Raw genomic sequence first — 20,104 nt, 5'->3', positions numbered from 1 at the left:
ATCATTTTTTGCTATTGGCTTGTTTCAGCTCACATGTTTTTCAGCTTCAGGGCTTTTAATTTTTTACATTCTAGATTGAAATAGTGCTTCAGAAAAACAGTTCTTCTGTCTTTTAGACCTTGGGCACCACAAGGCCAAATCCCTGTCTTTTGTACACTGTCTTCTATTGTTTTCAGACAGTCATTATTTTTACTCTTGAATGAGAATCCACAACTCCTTGTTTTTCAGGTTTCCACAGCTGGACAACATAGTAAGAAACCCTCAACCCTGCTCTCATGTAGAAGGAAACTGCTGAATCTTCCTGATCATACCTCAGCTATTCATATTGAGTTCACTGAGTACTACTTCCCAGACAATCCAGATTTTCCAGGTAACTATTCTACATCTACTCAGGAGTCTACAGGTCAAACTAGATGATAAATTACCTCCATATCTCTGCACTTGAATGCAACATTTTTAAAATACAAATTGCTAGCATGAAAGTATAATCCTTTGCCACTGCTATTGTTTCAATTCAAATCGGTGCAAAGAAATAGAAGCTCCACAATGTGGAAGAGCCCCATGTTAACCCAGCATAAAATACTCCTATGAGCCCACTGGACACCAAAACATCTGAAGCACATGGGCATTACAGCCACAGATGACTTCTGGAAGTGTAAGCTGCCACAAGCAGGCCTAGCTCAACTCTTTTGGAACTGCCCAGTATCAAACTCTTCTGGGAATGAGAATAATTTGGTGCTGGACAAAACCATGTCAAAAGGAGACACCATGCGGTGACATACCTGTCAGGCGAATCTTATCAAAAGGTCAAGATGGATGGTTCCACACTAGCAGCAAAATGAATAATCATCCAACACTGGAAAGCCTGGGCCACACCAAGCACAGAAAACTGGATACGAAACCTCCTGCAACTAGCAACCCTTCAGAAAATTCTGATCCATAAACTGCTTGAAGAGTTCAGCTTCCAAGAGATTTGGAGTACATTTTTGGAACTATTCACTGAGTAATACCCACAAGCAGAAGAAGTGGGGGACACAACTTCTCCAACCTAACCCCAACACAGCACTTACATTCACAGCACTGGCATTTTGTATAAATTCTAAAACAAAAAAAGGACCTTAGTTCTTATGGTGGAACACATGGTTTGCATACAAAAGGTGTCCAGGTAGGACTGGGAAAGGACTCCTATGTTCCCTAGCAAATAGCTACACTTGATGGCACAGATATGGAGCTAACTTATCATATAGTTTGGCTCTATTTCTCTAATTTACAATATTATTTCTCTTTATTTGCTTTTGCATTCTGAGGAAGCTGTATCTTTCTTCAGGTTTGGAAATTTGCCTTAAGAAAGCCTATGAGGAGATTGAGGAATCCCAACGTTAGTTTGGTCATCAGAGATGAGAGAAATCTTCCTAGCTCAGTTCCCCGTTTTAAAAAAATGTGTGAAGAAAATGTGATACCACTTCTTGTTTCTTCAAAGCATTCCAACCCTTTGGAAGAAACTGTTTCAGTAAATAAGAAATGATATCACATTTTCACCCAGCCAGCAGAGAGGGAGAAATGAAGTGCCAGAGGCTGTTGTCCCAATGCAGATTAGATTAGAAACTGGTTGAGGGGGAGGCTTCCCCTCCCCCCATGCTTGCCTTGAGTGTTAATCCCTTCAACAACCCATGCCTCCTTTCTTCTTTCCCTCACACTTAGATTTTGCCAGTTTCTTTTCTTAAATATCTGCCACTAATCTCTGATAACATTGTATAGAATATGTGTTCCCTTGTGTGGCCTTTATTTCACAGTGGGTGTTGTGGAGATTTAATTCCTGCAAAATATTTGAGCTAATTGGATGCAAAGTGACACTGGTAATGGAGAGTGTTGTAAATGGGAGGAAGGGGAGGTGAAAAGTCTCTTCTGCATCCTGCTATTTACTCACACTTACTGCTTCTGTCAACACCCTTCTACTTCTTGAATCTCTGTTCCCTGTCCTTCTGTGTATTATTGGAGGCATACCATTGTTGGAGCAAGGCAGGGAGGGCTTGGGGAGCTTGGATCTACCCTGTTTATCTGAACCAAAGACAGCTTCAAGGCCCTGTGGAGGAGGTGAATAATTACCCCCCTCCCTTCCAACCGAGAAGTTGTATTCATTCTGGAGGGAAAGGGATGAATCATCGCTGTTGCATTATCTCCTTCCCTTTGCACCATTCTTCAATCTAGCAGCTTGTGCTTGGGGTGGTGGAAGCACAAGAATACCTTTCTCAGCCAGAATGGTATGGAAGAAAGTAAAGGCATGCACCCGAGGACATAAACTGGGGTGTAGGCAAAACCTGTTTCCTACTCCATGTGCCTTCAGTGAGAAGCAGGTTTTGCTTCCTCTCAGCTGGGTCCAAGATTACATCCCATTTACTTTGCCCTGGATGTTGTTGAAAACCAGTAATACAACTGACTTCAAAAAAGGAATTGTCAAATTAACTACATGGAGTAATCAAGACGATAGACATTGCCAGAGAGGTCCAGAATGTATCTGATGGATTTAAACTAGAAAGAAAATGGCAGGGTCATAGTAATAGGCCCTTATAGAACCGTAAGGTATTTCAAAATGGATTGTTGTAAGAGGCCAGATACTAAATTAGATGTTGTGTTGTAACACACATGCAGCTCTTAACCTGCCCTCCCCCTTTATCTAGTGCTGCCAAAACTACTGGAAGGCTAACTTGTCCTTTTTTCATTCTCTCTAGTCCCATGCCCAAATTTGTACCTGCAGCTGAATGGTTTGATATTCACTTTGGACACAGTAAGCGTGCTCTGGGTGAACTTGTTTTGCCTTGATCTCTATCGCAGTTTACAGCAATTCAAAGCTATATACAAACTAGAGAATTCTGGCAAGCAGGATGAGCACATTGATGTCAGACTGGATGGCTTCATGCTCAAGGTATTTTCTTCTGCTCTGACTTGAATGAGGTAAAAGGGAACTCCTGAGACAAGGAGGGCGGGTGGCTGAGGGGAACAACTTCTGGCTTTTTGAAACTATAGTTTTGCTATTTATCCTTCTCTACGCAGCTTGTGGAAGGTTGGCAGCTTTCACTGGTGCTATTATTGAGGCAAATCATGAAAGCCCCTAGTTAAGAGGAAAGTACTAGTGCTTCAGTAATCAGAATATGTAGCACAGTATTGAATATTTGGAGGACATCAGGTTGGGGAAGGCTGGCTCAGAGCCTTCTCACCATTTGCAGTAATTATTTTACCAAACACGACTATAGTTCCTTCAGTGTGCTACACCAGATCAATTTCTGACTCAGCCATGAAATTATTTAAAAACATCTTTTTTTTATTAACATCTGCCAAAGAAGGGATAACTGTTATGTTTTCAAGCTGAGGATATAGGATAGTTTGCATGTCTATGTTGATCATTTTTCATCTTTCCCACCCCCACCCCCCCAATTGTAGCTAAACATCCCAGTGGAGAAGAAAGTGTTCGATCACCGGGACCGTCCCCAATGCCTATCCATTCGCGCATCAGAAATAACAGCTACCAACACAAGGCATGCTCCACACTGCAGTTGTTTAGCTCTCCAGAACCTGTTCCGTAAATTTGCTGCTTCAGAATTCTTCCACTCCAGCTACACCCAGTTCCCTAAATTTCAGGATAACTTCAGCCTCCTGCACACCCTCTTTTTACGTCATGCTTACCAAGTGGACACTAAAGCCCAGAAACATGCAGACTTTCCCCTTTCCCCCAGCAAGTCCTCCGCTTCTGAAGACCTTTGGTCTTTCAATTTCGCTGAGCTCTCCTTGGACTTTGAGGGAGCAAAGAGCTCAAAAGGCAAAGCCCTTAACTTTATTCACCCATTTCCACTCTGTGTCTGGGCCTGCCTCCCAAAGAGATGGGAGGTAGCTCAAGCATCAGTGCCACATGTCTCTTCTGCCTCACCAGCTAAAATCAAACCTTCCGCTAGCTTTAGTAATCATGCCAAACATCAGCACCTTTCCAGAGAAGAGCAGTTCTGCCAAAGATCAAAGACTGAGCAGGATTTGAAAAGCATCTACCTCGCCCCAGAGACAAAGGAAGTCTTGGAAGAAGAAAACCACATTGTTAATGGTGAAGAAAATGTTGATGATGTGGAAGTATCTGCAGATGTCCATGTTCTTCTGTATTCAAGTGCACACATGAAGGTGCGACTCAACCACTACCAGTATTTGATGCTACTTAGGATGAAAGAAGTTCTGTTGACATTTCAAGAGCAGTTGACCCAAGACACTCAGGAAATAATTGGGTCCCCTCTAGATTCCATAAGCACTTGTATGGGCATCATGTTCGGCAGTGCTGAGCTGGCCTTGCTAATGCATCCTACTCCAGATTCTGCATTGGAACCTAGGTCTGTTGACTCAGATACTACAAGCCTTATAGAATCTGAACTCTCCCCTTCAGAGAGCAGGGAGGGACTGGTTGCTGAAGGCAGAGAGCTGAGATCGGACGCTAGCTCAGAAAAGGAAGATGGCAGCCCCATGAAAGTACTAGAAGATAGTGGAATTGATAGCATAGATGGTGTGGTGGCATTGCAAGATGGAATGCTAAAATCCCAGAGTGATGGAGCCCTAGTAGGAGAAACCGCAGTAGAACGAGGTCCTATAGAAGAAGCACATGAAGCTGAAGAAGTCCTTGGTGCAGAAAGACCAAGTGAACTTGAAAATTTTTCTCCAACTCCTCAGGGTCTTCCTTCTAGTCCATCTTCCTTTGTAGATCCTTTAGGTGGCATACAAGTTTCTCTAAATGGACAAGAGGAGCTAATCCCTCTGAAAAGCATGGAGCTGGAGTTATCTAGTGCACTGCATATAACAAAGGGTGCCACCAAGGAAGCCTTGCATGTGACCATGGACCTCACCAAAGAGGCTATGTCAATGACAAAAGATGCTTTCAGCTTAAGTAGGGAAAAGATGGCTTCCACAATGCAGAAGATGTTTGTCCACCCCCAAATTAAGTGAGTAATTTTCTAATCACCTATGTAGCCATTATGTAAGTGCTATGATAGCGGCTTTTCACACTTGAGTTTTCTTTATAGTGTTGGGAATAGTTTTATGGAAAGTAGAATAAATGCCAGATAAAATGTATTTGCCGGATACAGAAATCAAAGGTCTCCACATCTCTTGTAATTTTTTTCATTCACTCAATTCCAAGGTAGATCATCACCTGGGCAGGGATATGCAGATGATGGAGCTAGCCTATGAAGGTGGGGAAATGGCTCAGTTCTCAATGGCTGCCATTGACTTTTGTGAGATAAACATGTAACAATTTGGGATTCACCAAAGCCTGACCTTCATCCCCAGACACTTGGGTCACTGGAATAGGAGGTAGAATCAGCCACTAACCAGAGGTTGGGAACCTATAGCCCTCCAGATATTGTTGTTGTTGTTGTTGTTTAGTCGTTCAGTCGTGTCCGACTCTTTGTGACCCCATGGACCAGAGCACGCCAGGCACTCCTGTCTTCCACTGCCTCCTGCAGTTTAGTCAAACTCATGTTGGTAGCTTCAAGAACACTATCCAACCATCTTGTCCTCTGTCATCCCCTTCTCCTTGTGCCCTCCATCTTTCCCAACCTCAACAACAAATGATACCCGACCATGGACATTGCTGTCTGGCCCTGATGGGACTTGTATTCTGTAGGACTCCCTGGGATAGCTCAGTCTGTAGAGCACAAGACGCTTAATCGCAGGGTTGTGGGTTCGAGCCCCAAGTTGGTCAAAACATTCCTGCATTACAGGAGGTTGGACTGGATGACCCTTGTGCACTCTTCCAATACTACAGTTCTATTATTCTAATATCTGGAGAGCCACAGGTTCCCTCGCCAGCTCTACCTCACTAGTGTCCTCAAATGCACCTTCTTTCTCTTTCTCTTATGTAACCAAGTGGTTCCCAATAGAGCACTGCATGTAGGAATAATGTCAAGATAGCCACAAGAGAAAAATGTGTTCATCCAGTTTTGACAGTAGATGGCTTAGCTTGCAATAACAGGGAAGGCTGTGGACAGGGAGTTCAATTCATTTCTTTGTACAAAACACCTTATGCCACACTCCCTCCAATATATAGTGCCTCTTACTATGTACTAGCTATCATAATGATGGGCATCTTTCAATTATAATTTTGCATCTTATCCAGTAATACCAAACAGCTTTGATCTGTGCTTGTTGTTAGGGATCCCACACCGAAGACTGAAGAGGGGCCATTGACTCCAGTGGGAGGCAGTAGTGGACGAATGCGTTTCTTCTCCATGAAAAGGACTGCATCCCAACATTCCTTTGATACCAGCTCTCTAGATGGCAGTGGTCCTGAAGATAGGTTGTCGGTGGATAGCGATGGCAGTGATGGTTTTGTGATGCTTATAGAACCTGGTAATGAGAATTAACTTGCACTCCCCCCTTATGAATTCATCAAATAAGTTATAAAATACTTGGGTTTTTTATTTGAGGGTATTGTTGTTTAGTCGTTTAGTCGTGTCCGACTCTTCATGACCCCATGGACCAGAGCACACCAGGCACTCCTGTCTTCCACTGCCTCCCACAGTTTGGTCAGACTCATGTTTGTAGCTTCGAGAACACTGTCCAACCATCTCGTCCTCTGTTGTCCCCTTCTCCTTGTGCCCTCAATCTTTCCCAACATCAGGGTCTTTTGAGGGTATAATTTGTACAAAAACAGCATTTGTGTAATTAAAAGACACTTTTTAATAACTAGGTGGGATGGATTGTGGGAAATTCATCGTAGAATTGGTACTGTGATGGTTGGAGAAGGGGATTCTAATGCAAACTGTGGGCTGGATCCAAGCTTAGCTTTTGGTGAATGGAAGTCTTTTGATCCTGTGGAGATATCCCCTGCTCAGCGCCTGAGGGCCCCAGTGCTGCCACTCACCACCTGGCCTAGGGCAGGGCCTGACAGGCCTATAAGAACTGCTACCACTGCTGCTGCTGCTGCTGGGCAGAGAGGGCTCTGTTTTGTTTTGTTTTTGGGTTTTTTTTTTTTGTTTAAATTGCTGCTATTTTTACCTATGTCATTTTAAACTGTGATATTAATGCTGTATTCTTAGTTTTAGATTTTGATTTATGTGGAAATTGTTTCCCATTTGGTTGTGTATTTTTTTGATGTGGTTTATTTATTGTTTATGACTTTTGTAATTATGTAACTCTTGTCATGTGGGACGCAGGTGGCGCTGTGGGTTAAAGCCTCAGCGCCTAGGGCTTGCCGATCGAAAGGTCGGCGGTTCGAATCCCTGCGGCGGGGTGCGCTCCCGCTGCTCGGTCCCAGCGCCTGCCAACCTAGCAGTTCGAAAGCACCTCCGGGTGCAAGTAGATAAATAGGGACCGCTTACCAGCGGGAAGGTAAACGGCGTTTCCGTGTGCGGCTCTGGCTTGCCAGAGCAGCGATGTCACGCTGGCCACGTGACCCGGAAGTGTCTCCGGACAGCGCTGGCCCCTGGCCTCTTAAGTGAGATGGGCACAACCCCAGAGTCTGTCAAGACTGGCCCGTACGGGCAGGGGTACCTTTACCTTTACCTTAACTCTTGTCATGCTGTAAGCCGCCTTGAGCATTGTTTTTTTAACTGTGGAAAGGCAGCATACAAATAAAAAATGATGGTGATGATGATGATGATCCTGCTGGTGGAAGAGGCAATTTTCATCCATTTCCCCTTCCCCTTGCAACACCCCCTGTCTCCCAGAAATATTCTCCAAAGTATTGGAAATGCTGTGGAACAGCATGGGGAGTGGTGCTGAGCACTGCAGAGGGAAATAAGCAAAAATTGGCTCCCCTGCCTTCCACTAAAATTTTTAGTAAATTGCCCGGCACATAAGCTCTTACTTAGAAATGCAATTTTCCTTATGGGGCATTTACATTTTTAAAATTAATCCAGTCCAAGTGTGTAGTCTTTTTAGATGTTTCAGGATTCTGACATTCCTGTTTAAGTGCTATAAGAATTGTATAGTAATTACTGAACTTCTTGATTTTTCTTCAGAGTCTAGCCTGGATCCTCTTACCCCTGGGCACATTCCCCAAGTCCTTGATGATGCAGGCCACAGGTCAAGCCCAATGGCAGATGAGGAAAGAGAATCAACATATATCAACAGCTCAGCTTCTCCCAGCGGACCAGACTCCAGCCCCCAGATGGTCAGATGTCATCCCTTTCTTGTTCTTTTAAATATTATTTCCTCGAGGAGTTAGAGAGAGAGAGAGGCTGCAGCACTCATTTGTTCTATGGCTTGCTGTTTTAGGTATCTGTCTTGGTGTTGAAAATGAAAGAAGTAAACTGTGTGATAGAGACGAAAGGAGATGATATGGGACTTGCCCTTCAGGTTATGGAGCTAACTCCTGCGCACCTAGGAAATCTAAGTATGTGGCAGTTTCTGCAAGGTGACTGCACAGGTATGTTACTGACCAAGGTAAAGTTCAGTAGCTTTGATGCATGTAAAGAGATCTGTTTTTGCCTGTACAATACAATCAGGAGTCTTGGTGCCTATGTGGGGTGTTTGCCTTCCAGTCTTACATAGAAGGGAAAAAACACTATTTTTTTCCGTATAAACTTCTCTGGGATATAGATCTACAACTCTGACTTCTAGGTTTTGTGATAGGTTTACACAAGTGTCCATCTTGCTCAAGTTTGTCAGCACTGACTGGCAGGTGTGCAGGGTTTCAGGCATGAGTCTTTCCCCAGTCCTATCTGAAAATACCAGATATTCAACCTGACACATTCTGTATGCAAAGCTCATCCTCTACCACTGAGTTATGTCTCTTTCCCCAAGCTGAAGTATTATTCACTATTTCCTGTCTTTTCTACCAATAGCAGGCACATGATTCTGCTGAACAGTCAAAAATGTAAAAAGGTGGAATATGTGTGGTGAAGAAGGCAGAAAAAGGCTGGGGAAAGGTCGGGGACAATTTTTAATTTTTTTTAAAGAGATGCTGTGTCCTCATCTCTAATATTGAGTGTGTCAGGACGTGGTTAATGAGAGGTAAGGGACACTGCTAGATTTCAGAAGGTGGTGTAGATGTAAGACAGCAGTGTGATGTCTCTGGCAAAATTACATGGCTTCAGACTCTTAAAATGGATTATTTTAGTAGCACAAGTTTCCATTTTAAAAATGGAATTGAACTTAATGTGGGCCCCTTGTTGTATATCTTTTGGCCACTAGAGAGCACAAGATATAATAGGATGGAATTAAGCTGGTAATATACTTGGGAGGACAGGTTGTTCAAAAGAATAATAGAGAGGGAACCTTAGTTTGAGAAGCCAGTTTTACAAAGCTCAGGGCTAGTTATCAAAGAGAGCTTTCATTTTGTATAAATAAAGCTGAATGCTTTAGATAATCAAATACACATAAATTTTCCATTAATATAAGACTGCTGAAAGCAAGAAAATATATCCAGTTAGATGAGCACAAGCCCCACGGAACTCACTGGGGTTTACTTCTGTGTTTATGTTACAAGATTGCACTGTAAACAGTTTGGGGTCATATTAAATTATTCCATCTTCCATGTCTGTAGTTGTGATTTCTATTAGGGAGGCTGATGATCCAAGGCAAAATTGATTTAATCTAGCTGCTTGGAGCCTCGGAACAGTAATAGTGCCTTCCACTAGCTAAGGTGTGGCTAACCTTTGGCCCTTTCAGATCTCACTGAACTACAGCTGTCCCTGACCATTCCCCATGCTGACTGGGCTTGATAAGAATCAGAATCTAACAGCTTTTGTAGGGCCACAGGTTTCCCATCCCTGCGCTAGCTGATAGAATTAATGGCATTAGTTAAACAGTTTTAGTAGGGGGAGAGGATGGGAGAATTATCAACACTGTAAGCTATAGAATACTGCTGCTATAACCACCTTATACTTTTAGGAGAGCTAAACTCGGAGACACCTCAAACCAGTGAAACTAACCTGACCCAGCCTGAAGTGTCTTTACAATATGAAATAGGACCAAGTGCTGCAGTGCATTCACCTCTGGCTGTTCAGAATGGTTTTTTCCACATGCTGATTCATAGCTATCGTGCAGAGCTGCTGACATCCTTTGTTTCCAGCCTTGGACCCTTCCTTGAGGATGAGGTGATCCCTGAAGTTATTCCCATGAAGATTGAAATTGTGGACACCAAGATTACACTGAAGGTGGGAGAATGTGTACATTAGCTTTTAGAATGGATTGGGAGGAAGTGTAGATATTACTATGTATGTTCACATTTTCAAGTATACAGAGGAACAAGTATCGCTGAAAAAGAATGAACATTCCTTCTGCAAAGGTACATCCTGCGTCACTGTCCTTTTAGTGTTCTTCAGGAATGTCAGTAAACATGTGAACAGGGATTACTGTTAGACATTGTATTTTTAGTCTTCCACCCCCACCACCCCACACTCTAACCCTATTAAGATAGAAACTTGAACCATGTAGTAGAGCCCTCAGAATCTAACTCTTTGATGTTTTCTCATGAGTTATGTAACTAGCACTGTGAGTTGTTAAAAATTTAACAGGTGACCTCAGAAGACTGCTAATTGCTCTTCATTCTGGGAACTGATAAAAAGGGCATACTTAACTCATGACATCAGTCTTGTTCAGGTTTCCTGATGGCCTCTTTCAGCCTTGGAAAGGCAAGATACTGAAAATAAACAAATCTTGTGTGCTTTGCTTTCCTCAGTTATAATATAGACTTTAAAATATTCCACCACTGTAATGGTTCTAGGGGTTGCTCATGCGTAAACCGGTGCAACGCCTGGCTGGGTTGCCTGAGTGAACCTTTTCTGTCCCGACAGCCACTCACCCGTGGCTGTCTCAATCGCTGGCAGAATCCGTCAGTGGGCGTTTCTTGAACTTCTTCCAGCAAAGAAGCTCTTTGACGCCTAGTCTCCTCCTACTCTCCCTGCGCTGAAGCCTTCTGCGCAAGGAGGGTGTGGGCAGCGGAGGACCCTTACTCTCCCCGCTGGTCACTGGCAAGGAGTCATGGGACCGCCACGCCGATTCCCCCATCTGCCCCCATTCTCAACTGGTGCTACGCTGATTCTCTTCCCCAGAAGATGGGCTGCCTCTCCCCATCCCGGGACGCTCTCTGGAATCCCTCCGAAGCCCGCTGTCTCCCTCCGGCCCTGATGGCAGTTCCCTGACAACCACCCTTTGTAAAATTCTGTATCATACAAAAGGAACCATTATTACCTGATTAGAGTGCAGTGGTATCTGAAGCAAAGGAAACTTTGGAGTACATCTTCTAAATCACTTCGGATGTGTAATAAATGAAATTTTATAGGCGGAAATCCTCAGGACCATGCACAATCTAGCATACGTACGCAGAGTCTTTCAACTTTCCTATTTCAATTAGTCCCTTCAAAAGCTAAATTCATATCTGTATGTCTAGGTCCTTTACCTTTACCTTTTAGCTTTTACAGTGGTACCTCGGGTTACAGACTCCGCTAACCCAGAAATAGTACCTCGGGTTAGAACTTTGCTTCAGGATGAGAACAGAAATTGCATGGTGGCGCAGCAGCAGTGGGAGGCCCCATTAGCTAAAGTGGTGCTTCAGGTTAAGAACAGTTTCAGGTTAAGAACGGACCTCTGGAACGAATGAAGTACTTAACCCGAGGTACCACTATACATATCTATAGTGGCATTGCACTACAGATGGCAGCAAAGAGCTGCCGCCAAAAGTTATCTGCATCTTCCCTGCTCCCAGCCCACATACATGGAAGCATGGGCGTCATTATATTCTGACCTCAGACTGGGTTTGATCGTCCATTGTAGTATAATAATGCTTTATTGGGATAGGGTATAGAAATGCTTGCATTGATAATATGGTTTCTGCAAAAATTAGAGAGAATAATTTTCATAGCTAATATTCTTTGTTTTGCAGGATGACAGTCCTCGAATATACCCTACTTCTCCTGGTCCTGTGCCTTTAATCCTTGCAGTGGACCATGTTGTTGTTTGTTGTGATGATGATGGAGTATTCTGTATAAAAGGTCAGTGCCATGAATGGCAGTAGCAGTGGCTGGAAGATGCTGCAGCTAAAACAGCTAAGCCTGCTAGAACCTTTAACCCACCCCAGCTTCCTTTTTGTTGCTACCAGTACATTGAGATGATTAATATGACATTTAAGTGATATGTAAAATATTTATTGGGGGACTAAAATTGCAATGTGCTGTTGGATATTGCTGCTCAGCCATTTCCCTCCCTTATCTTCAGTTTCTCATTCTGAAAAAAAATTGGAGGCTTTATCTTAACATCCACATCCTGCAGGTTATTTCATCATACTTGTGTTTTCTGCATGCCTTTTCAGTTGCACAGGGGGAAGGATCTTCTATGCAGAAGAGGCTTCAGAAAGATCTTACGAAACAGCGGAGAATTTCTGGAGTTTCAGCAGGAAGCAGTGATGAACTTCAGGTATGCCATATGTTAACAGCTTGCAGTGACTAAAGGAAAAGGGAGAGAAATGCAAGCCCCTACCTGTGTGTTTATTTCCTTGCTAATGTACTTACAAATATCAGCTCTTGTGTACTCATTTCTGGATATCTCAGTTTCCTTTCCCTTCCCTCTTTTCACATTTCTTTGCAGAAGCAAAGGCAAGCATGTCATTTGCTGATTTTCAGAGACAGCACTGTAGCATTTCTTGCAAAGACTGCTGTCTGAAGCAGGATTTTGAATAGATACAATATTTATATTCACCAGTTACCATAATAATGGAATAAATATTCATACATATATCAAAGTGATTAAGAGTGTAACAGATAACACTGATAGCAACAAAAAAAGAGGAAAGAACGTTCTATTATAACCATCTTGCATTATGACTTCAAACATTCTTCATCAACACAGTTGGTTCATGTTAATGTATGAATAATAGAATCATTCAGTCTCTGGTACCCAAGATTGGAGTTGTTTTTTTAAATGGCTGTGGCAATAGTAGGAAGTAAGCTAGCATACTGGGCAACTTCATTAGTAATAAATGCATTCTTACCCTGATTAATGGCCTTTCCCTCCTATAAGGGAAATTACAATTAACTTGCTTGCATCATGGTTGTACAAAATGACCAAAATAAAGAAATCTGAATTGTGAACTACATAAAAAAGTGCTGTGTCAATAGTAATAAAATATTTGCTTTTTAGAGGAAAACATCCAATATAGTGCCAGCTTATAATGTTTCCCTCTAAAAGACAATTACTTTAACATTTTATTATTACTTTTTAGTGTTTCTGAGGCTGCAGATTTATTTCAAAAACAATCAATAATTCAAGAAAAGCATTATTAATATTGTAGTTTCTGCTGTGAGCTGTACTGTTGTAAACATTCTCTGCTTATAGTAAAAATCAACAAAATCTGGCAGTTCATTGTACTGTTAAAGTTAATAGATAAGCAGTAAAGTGAACTAGGAACCTGTGTACATATCTCCATGTATAAATCAGAGTCCCAGATAATTTTCTGCCACAGTTTTAGGCTTGTAAAACCTGCTGCATTTTCTTTTGCAATGTCTACCTTGCATTCTTTTTAAGTGTGTGTGTGAAGGCTCATTTTTCCGTGCTCGCTCCACTCCATATTTGAGGACTCCTTTTTGCAGGCATCCCCATACTCAGCCTTCCAGCTGTTTGGAGACTACAATTCCCATCATCCCTGATCACTGGTCCTGTTAGCTAAGGATGATGGGAGTTGTAGTCCCAAAACAGCTGGAGGGCCAAGTTTGGGGATGCCTGCCTTTTTGTCACACATGAGGCAACTGAAAAGTGCAAGAGGGACAGATTTGAGTAGAGCAGTGATGGAGAAACACTGAGTGGAAAAATGTGGTAGTTTTAAACAACCACAAAAGTTTGAATGGAACAGGAGAAAGGAAAGGGAAAAGGTGGGGGGTTTTAAACAAGATTTGAGTACAGTGAGAAGGGAATTGAGAGAGGCTTTGTTGCTTTAGTTTTTGGGTGTTTGCCTCTGTGTTGTACCCATCTGCACTATTTCTTCTTGTTAAAACTTTTTAAAAAGCAATTCCTCCATGTTCTTCTTTCTGATCTATTCAAACCTCTTCCATTATTTTATGCCACCACGTTTCCCCTCTCATTGTCTCTCCTTTCTTACTTCTGTATCACAGCCACTGATGTTATGCAATCTGCCTTCTCTTCCCACCATCCCCCATCTTGCTGTGACTTCAGCAAATCCAGGATTGTGATTTGGTGCTACAATTCCTGCATTGGGTGCTGCATAATGACAAAACTAGTGCAAATGTAGTATGGGGGGGTATATACACAAACATGCACATCCCAAACAAATAGGTATCGGTACAAAATATGATGCTGTTTTGCATTAATTTTTATTTTAAAGATGAAAGATACTGTGGCCTTTGCATTGTGCATTAAAAATCTTAGCTGCACGTGGACATCTGGTTGGCCTCTGTTGGAAACAGGATATTGGACAAGATAAGCTCATGGTTCTTTTTATATGCTGATGCTGCTATTGATGGGCTAATGTTCAGTCTTGATGAATCTAATGTTGATTATTATTATTTTGCACATAACTTGATTTATATGCTTACGTTACAATCTGAATAGTAATGGGAAACTTAAAACTAAAAGCTGGGCAAAAAAATCAGGGATTGCTCTACAGAGAACCGTGCTCAGATTTTCAGGAACTTGAATAATAGTCCTTGATTGCAATCTGCTTTTCCTTTCTTGAGACCAAAACGCAAAGTGTGTGTGTGTGTGTGTGTGTGTGTGTAATATGAACCACTTTTTAATTTGATGAAGCACTTAATAATTTCTGAAATAAGAATTACTGCATTAAAAACAAAGTCACTGAAAGCTAATAGCTATTAGACTACACTATCGGCAAGTAGTCCTGCTGGGGAAGTTATCTCTTTGAATAATATAGGTATAATGCCTCACTATCCAAATTGTGTCTTGCAGCTCACAGCTTGAAAAATACTTTATCTCTCTTCACCCCCACCCCGCTCCTTATTTTGTCTTTGTAGCTAAAAGAAGTGCCAGCTTTGGAGAGAGAGCTACAGGTCACAAAAAAAGCCCTTGCAGAAGCCAATCTGGACAAAATACGCCTACTACAGGAAATAAGGAAATATGATCCTCTCTTCCAGCTTTGACAGCAGAGGACTGAGCTACAGATGCTCAGGGCAACCAGAGATCACCAGCAACATAAAAAAGCTTGCTCGTTACATTACAGCTACCTAGGCCATCTTCAATCCAGAGTAACTGCCTTGAGGAGCAGAAACAGTGTGCCATTACAGGAGATGGAAGATGGAAATGGACAGGCAGTGAGGAAACGTGGGAATATGATGACCTGGCGTATTCGGTTTTGCAGCCCATGTCCAGATAGCATGCAACTACACTTCAGCTGAAACATGGCAGCGTTGAATCTAAAAGCTGCAAAGCCAAACAAGGAAGAACTATGTTTCTGTCCCATTCAAGTTGTCTGAAAGTGGTGCTGAAAAATGAATAATCTTTCTCATCATCTGCTTCATTCCTGCTTGAGGTGATGGGTAGCATTGGGGACATGTATATTATACACCAAAACAGTAAGGGTCAGTCTTCTTTGCTGAAGCATTGTTAACCATTGAAAATAAATTTCGTGGAGCTTTGGTGCAGCACCATGAGCCTGAGGCATAGAAGAATGAGGGGTGGGGTACAGGCTGAGCACAGGAAAGGGTGCTAGGAACAGAAAGTATAAAATTAATCAGGCCTGATATGCATTTTGGTGGCCGCAGTTTCCCATTAAACTGTCCCCCCCCCCCTACTTGTCTTTTCCAGTAAGACACTGTGAGTGGAGCATTTCACTAGCCTTCCTCCCACTTCTTCATAAGCTCAGTTGACCTTCACCATTGCCTTCTTGCAGTATCACAACCCTTACTGGGTTTAACTTAGTGAAAAGCTGCAAATGTCCTGTCCTTGACAGCTGAGACACGTAGGAAGCACTTTTCCTTTGCATTACACTACACAGATAAGCCTGGACAGCACAGAGGAAGTGGGTTCTGCCAATTCCCTCTAGGTCATGCTCTGCCCTTAGCAGTTCATTTGGTAAATGATGAACCACAAAGTATGCGGCAACTTTCTGTAATCCAGATTAATGCTGGTTGAAATTGTTCTAGTGTGCGATTATGTAGAGTGGCTCAACCCTTCCTTCTTTCTGCTGTCACGCGTTGTTTGCTATTTGGAATGAATGAAACAGCAATTAAGCTCTGGAAGAGGCTTGGCCAATGCTAGTTTTCTTGGATGTTTCTATAAAGAAGTTGTGTCCAAAATAATTTTAGAGGGGATTTTGCTCTGAAGCAGTTTTAACAAGGCATGATGAAGCCTACATAGAGGGAAATGGTAAAAGCAAGGAGGAAAGAATGTCTCCAGGGATTCCAGCCTTAGATGCAGCCTGTAAATTAGTACAATATGACTCTCCAAGCAGTTAAAGCCAGTCTCAGGCAAGTAAACACAGTCTAACAATTTACAACAGAAGGCCTATGCTTGCTCACTATACATAAACTAACTACCATATTGAAGATTACAGAAATTAGATGTTAGTTAAGCCTCTAATGAATGGCAAGCCTATAATGAGTTCTGTGCCTAGTTGAATTATTATTCTATTATTTATTGAATTTATATACCGCCTATACTTGGGGGGTGGGTCTCGGGGCAGTTCACAGAATAAAATCAAGATATAAAACCACAAAATACCTAACAAAAATAAAAACAACAACCCAATAGCCTCCCCCGTCCAAAACCCCCCCTACATTTTAAAAGGGCATAGGGTGTAAATCGTGAAGGTATATTGTACAACACTCCTGGAACTGGGGGAATGAGCAATTGTGTGAATGCTAACTCACACTTCTCACCCTCCTCCACCAGCCATTTTGTTCTACTTTTTAAAATTTTGTGTTATCGTTGCTAAACACACAACTCAACAAAATGTTAGTTGTTGGCCAGCCTCTGAAACTGACTTTTTATGAAAACAGCTATACTGTACATCCATGTCCCTAAGAAGCATATGAGACCCAGTAGAGCAAGGATGGGGAACCAGTGGTCCTCCAGGTGTTGCTGGACGAAAACTCACAAGAACCCTGATTGTTGGGCATGCTGGTTGGAGCTTGAGTCCAGCAACAACTGGAGGGCCACAGGCTTCCTGCCCCCACAGTAGGAAAACAAATGTGGAAGAGTGGTGGCAACCTCTCTTGTGAAGCCCTGCAAGATTAAACTGGATAATACAGTCCTGTGCTACACTCTGCCAAAAAGCCACCCATAGCACCTGGCTTTTCGTACCCTTGGATATGACTACATTTAATACTTTTGTGGGTTAGACTTTGTAGTGTGCTAAGACACTTTTAATGTTCATAGAATCATAGAATAGAATCATAGAGTTGGAAGAGACCACAAGGGCCATCGAGTCCAACCCCCTGCCAAGCAGGAAACACCATCAGAGCACTCCTGACATATGGTTGTCAAGCCTCTGCTTAAAGACCTCCAAAGAAGGAGACTCCACCACGCTCCTTGGCAGCAAATTCCACTGTCGAACAGCTCTTACTGTCAGGAAGTTCTTCCTAATGTTTAGGTGGAATCTTCTTTCTTGTAGTTTGGATCCATTGCTCCGTGTCCGCTTCTCCCTCCTCTATGTGACATCCATATATATATATATATATATATGTGTGTGTGTGTGTGTGTGTGTGTGTGTGTGTGTGTATATATATATATATATGTTGTATGGATGCAAAACAAACTGATGATACAATATGCACTACATTCTAGCAACAAGAAGGGATTGCCAATTCTTCCCAAACCATATGCCTAGATGCAAATTCAAAGGCTGTTCTTGTCTTTGTGAATGATTAGGCTGATGTATACGTGCCTGTGCTGACTTTTGATAGTTTTTATCCCTAAAAAGAAAATGTAGCTATAACATATAGGCCTGAATGTGTTCTTACACAATTTTCTAAAAGTGCTTAATTTTAGAATATTAAAGCTGGAGACATAAGAATCATGCTTAATACAGGTATACATAGATGTGGCTGCTAAAAGTATGATATGGATTAAGATTGGTCAGATAAGAGGAATTAGTGGGTTTAGTTTAAGTCAAGTATCTTACATTTAGGGAAGAAGTTTCTACTACTGCACATGTTGGATTAGTCAGACTGGGTTAAAGTGTCAAATATATTTAAAGGGTAACCATACACACACATGACTGGTTTCTTTTTATTTTTTAAAAATAAAATCACAAATCATAACAGTGGAATAAGTACCATAAATAGTCTGAGTTATGTAATGTCCCATCAAAGCTACAGCCTATATTAGTATAGAGTTCAGAACAAAATGGAGCATGAAGAGGGTAATGGGCTATAACATAATAAGCAATCTTGCTGTAAATTAGTAGTATTTTAATGGTTAACCAATCTTATCTAGTACTTATTAAACAGTTTGTAGCTGGAGGCAATGCCATTCCTTAGCTATTGCTGCAGAATGCATCTTTTTGTGTCTGACATCTGCTTGTCTGCCTTGATCTGATTGCCTTGGAGCAGTCACTGTGTGACCTTCACTATGTGAATCAGAGAGCAGATTAAAACAATTTTTGTTCTGAACCAGGGAGGGGGAGAGAGAGAGACTCTGTCTTCAGCTGCCTCAGATAATTTGCTAGCCCTCAAGGCTAGCAACGGGCTGCTGTACTCCAGAAAGCTTTGCCAGCTGTGCTGTGGTGCTGTCACTTTCATTTATTCATCAGTGGTGATTTCTGCATATCGGGCTGCATGTGCTGTAGCTTCTGCTTGTTCATTTTCTGTGCAGTGAACTATGGCTGATGCCTTTTTCCTAAGGCATCCTACTTAAAACACTCCCTTCAATCCCAGGCCACACACTGGAGTAAGCATGAATCACCCTCTCCATATTGGAAAAAGCCCAAGTGGGGCAGCCCTTCTTTAATGCAGTGGCAGAAAAACTCTATTAAAAGAGTAGTATGTATTACTGTTGGCTCCTATGTATAAAACCACTCTTGCCTAACAAACAGAGCTGTTTTTGAAGTCTGTAAAATTTATCTTTATGGGGTTGACAGTGCAGTTCATACTATTTGTAGTATAGTACCAAAACAACACACCAAATTAATACATCTTAAGTATAGTCATGCACTTTCTGTGAATTCAACAAGCAAACAACTAGTTGTTAAGTGTACTACACGTAGGGTATTTTTCCGTACATGCAGTTGCTGATCATGCAGTCCAACAAACCTGAACTTTCAGTAAACAATTCTGCATATGCATATCTTCTATTGCTAAGAAAGAAGCAAAAATAGTCTTGGCCATGGTTAGATTTTATATAGGCCACCCACTGCTTTTTCTTAACTTGAATGCTAAAAAAAAATAATCTATCTTTTGTTGCAAAATGCAGCATGTTAAAACATGAAGAGACAGAATGGTACACAGAATTTAACTGCACAATGCAGTTCATGTATTTTTGTCCTGCTGAAAATAGTTTTTTTAGCAGTTTCCAGTATCTTTTGGAGGGCTTAAAATAAGGCAAAGCATAGCAAAGATATACTGGTATGTTAAGTTTATGGTGTGACTTGTTTGGTTTTAATTACTGGTGGTAGGAAGAGCCTTGCTTATCAGCTTACTGTGGTGGGCATGGTCCAGATGCTTCCCCCCAACTGAGGATTAATTTATTCCTCTACTTTTACTACTGGAATAGGGAGGAAATCCACTGAAGCTGATACTGAGACGCTGGACTACTAAACTGCATTACTGTTCTGTTCTTAAAGACACTCCCTTTTTTCAGTGCTATATTTAAATGTAAAAAGAAGTGAAGAGCAACTTACTACTTTGTAATACCGTAACTTATATACCAAGGGATTCTTACTTGTTGCAAGGCTCTCCTAGTTTCTTGTGGCTCCTGCTGTAACTATGACCAGGAATGCTACAAGCACAGGTAGAGTACTGGGTACAAGGCTGACTTGAATCTAAACTAAAGCATTCAACAGTATTGGATTTTGCTGCAATATACTTTTTCCTCCTATGATTGTATTGGTTCTGTGAACCACTTCTGAGTTATAAATTAAATTGATTAACTCTGTTTCTGTTGATTTATTTCTCAAGTTTTAACTTTCCAGCATCATAGTCAGGCTATCGATCTGATATTCAGCAGC

General features: G+C 41.8%; 1 protein-coding gene across 1 annotated transcript in view; it reads left to right on the top strand.

Annotated features, from left to right (window-relative positions):
• Nucleotides 1-20,031, top strand: part of BLTP3A (bridge-like lipid transfer protein family member 3A) — a 65,172-nt gene extending 45,141 nt beyond the window's left edge. Inside the window, exons 12-21 of the mRNA XM_079980839.1 lie at nucleotides 229-370; nucleotides 2,730-2,923; nucleotides 3,439-4,970; nucleotides 6,182-6,378; nucleotides 7,992-8,143; nucleotides 8,248-8,398; nucleotides 9,865-10,130; nucleotides 11,858-11,966; nucleotides 12,284-12,387; nucleotides 14,955-20,031. Coding sequence (XP_079836965.1) covers nucleotides 229-370; nucleotides 2,730-2,923; nucleotides 3,439-4,970; nucleotides 6,182-6,378; nucleotides 7,992-8,143; nucleotides 8,248-8,398; nucleotides 9,865-10,130; nucleotides 11,858-11,966; nucleotides 12,284-12,387; nucleotides 14,955-15,080 — 2,973 coding nt within the window. The 3' untranslated portion in view covers nucleotides 15,081-20,031. The remainder of the gene's footprint in view (nucleotides 1-228; nucleotides 371-2,729; nucleotides 2,924-3,438; nucleotides 4,971-6,181; nucleotides 6,379-7,991; nucleotides 8,144-8,247; nucleotides 8,399-9,864; nucleotides 10,131-11,857; nucleotides 11,967-12,283; nucleotides 12,388-14,954) is intronic.
• Nucleotides 20,032-20,104: the final 73 nt, after the last annotated feature.

This window comes from Podarcis cretensis (genome assembly GCF_951804945.1).
Source record: "Podarcis cretensis genome assembly, chromosome: 6".
In the NCBI taxonomy this organism is placed as follows: Eukaryota; Metazoa; Chordata; class Lepidosauria; order Squamata; family Lacertidae; genus Podarcis; species Podarcis cretensis.
This window is presented reverse-complemented; position numbering and strand designations above follow the sequence as displayed.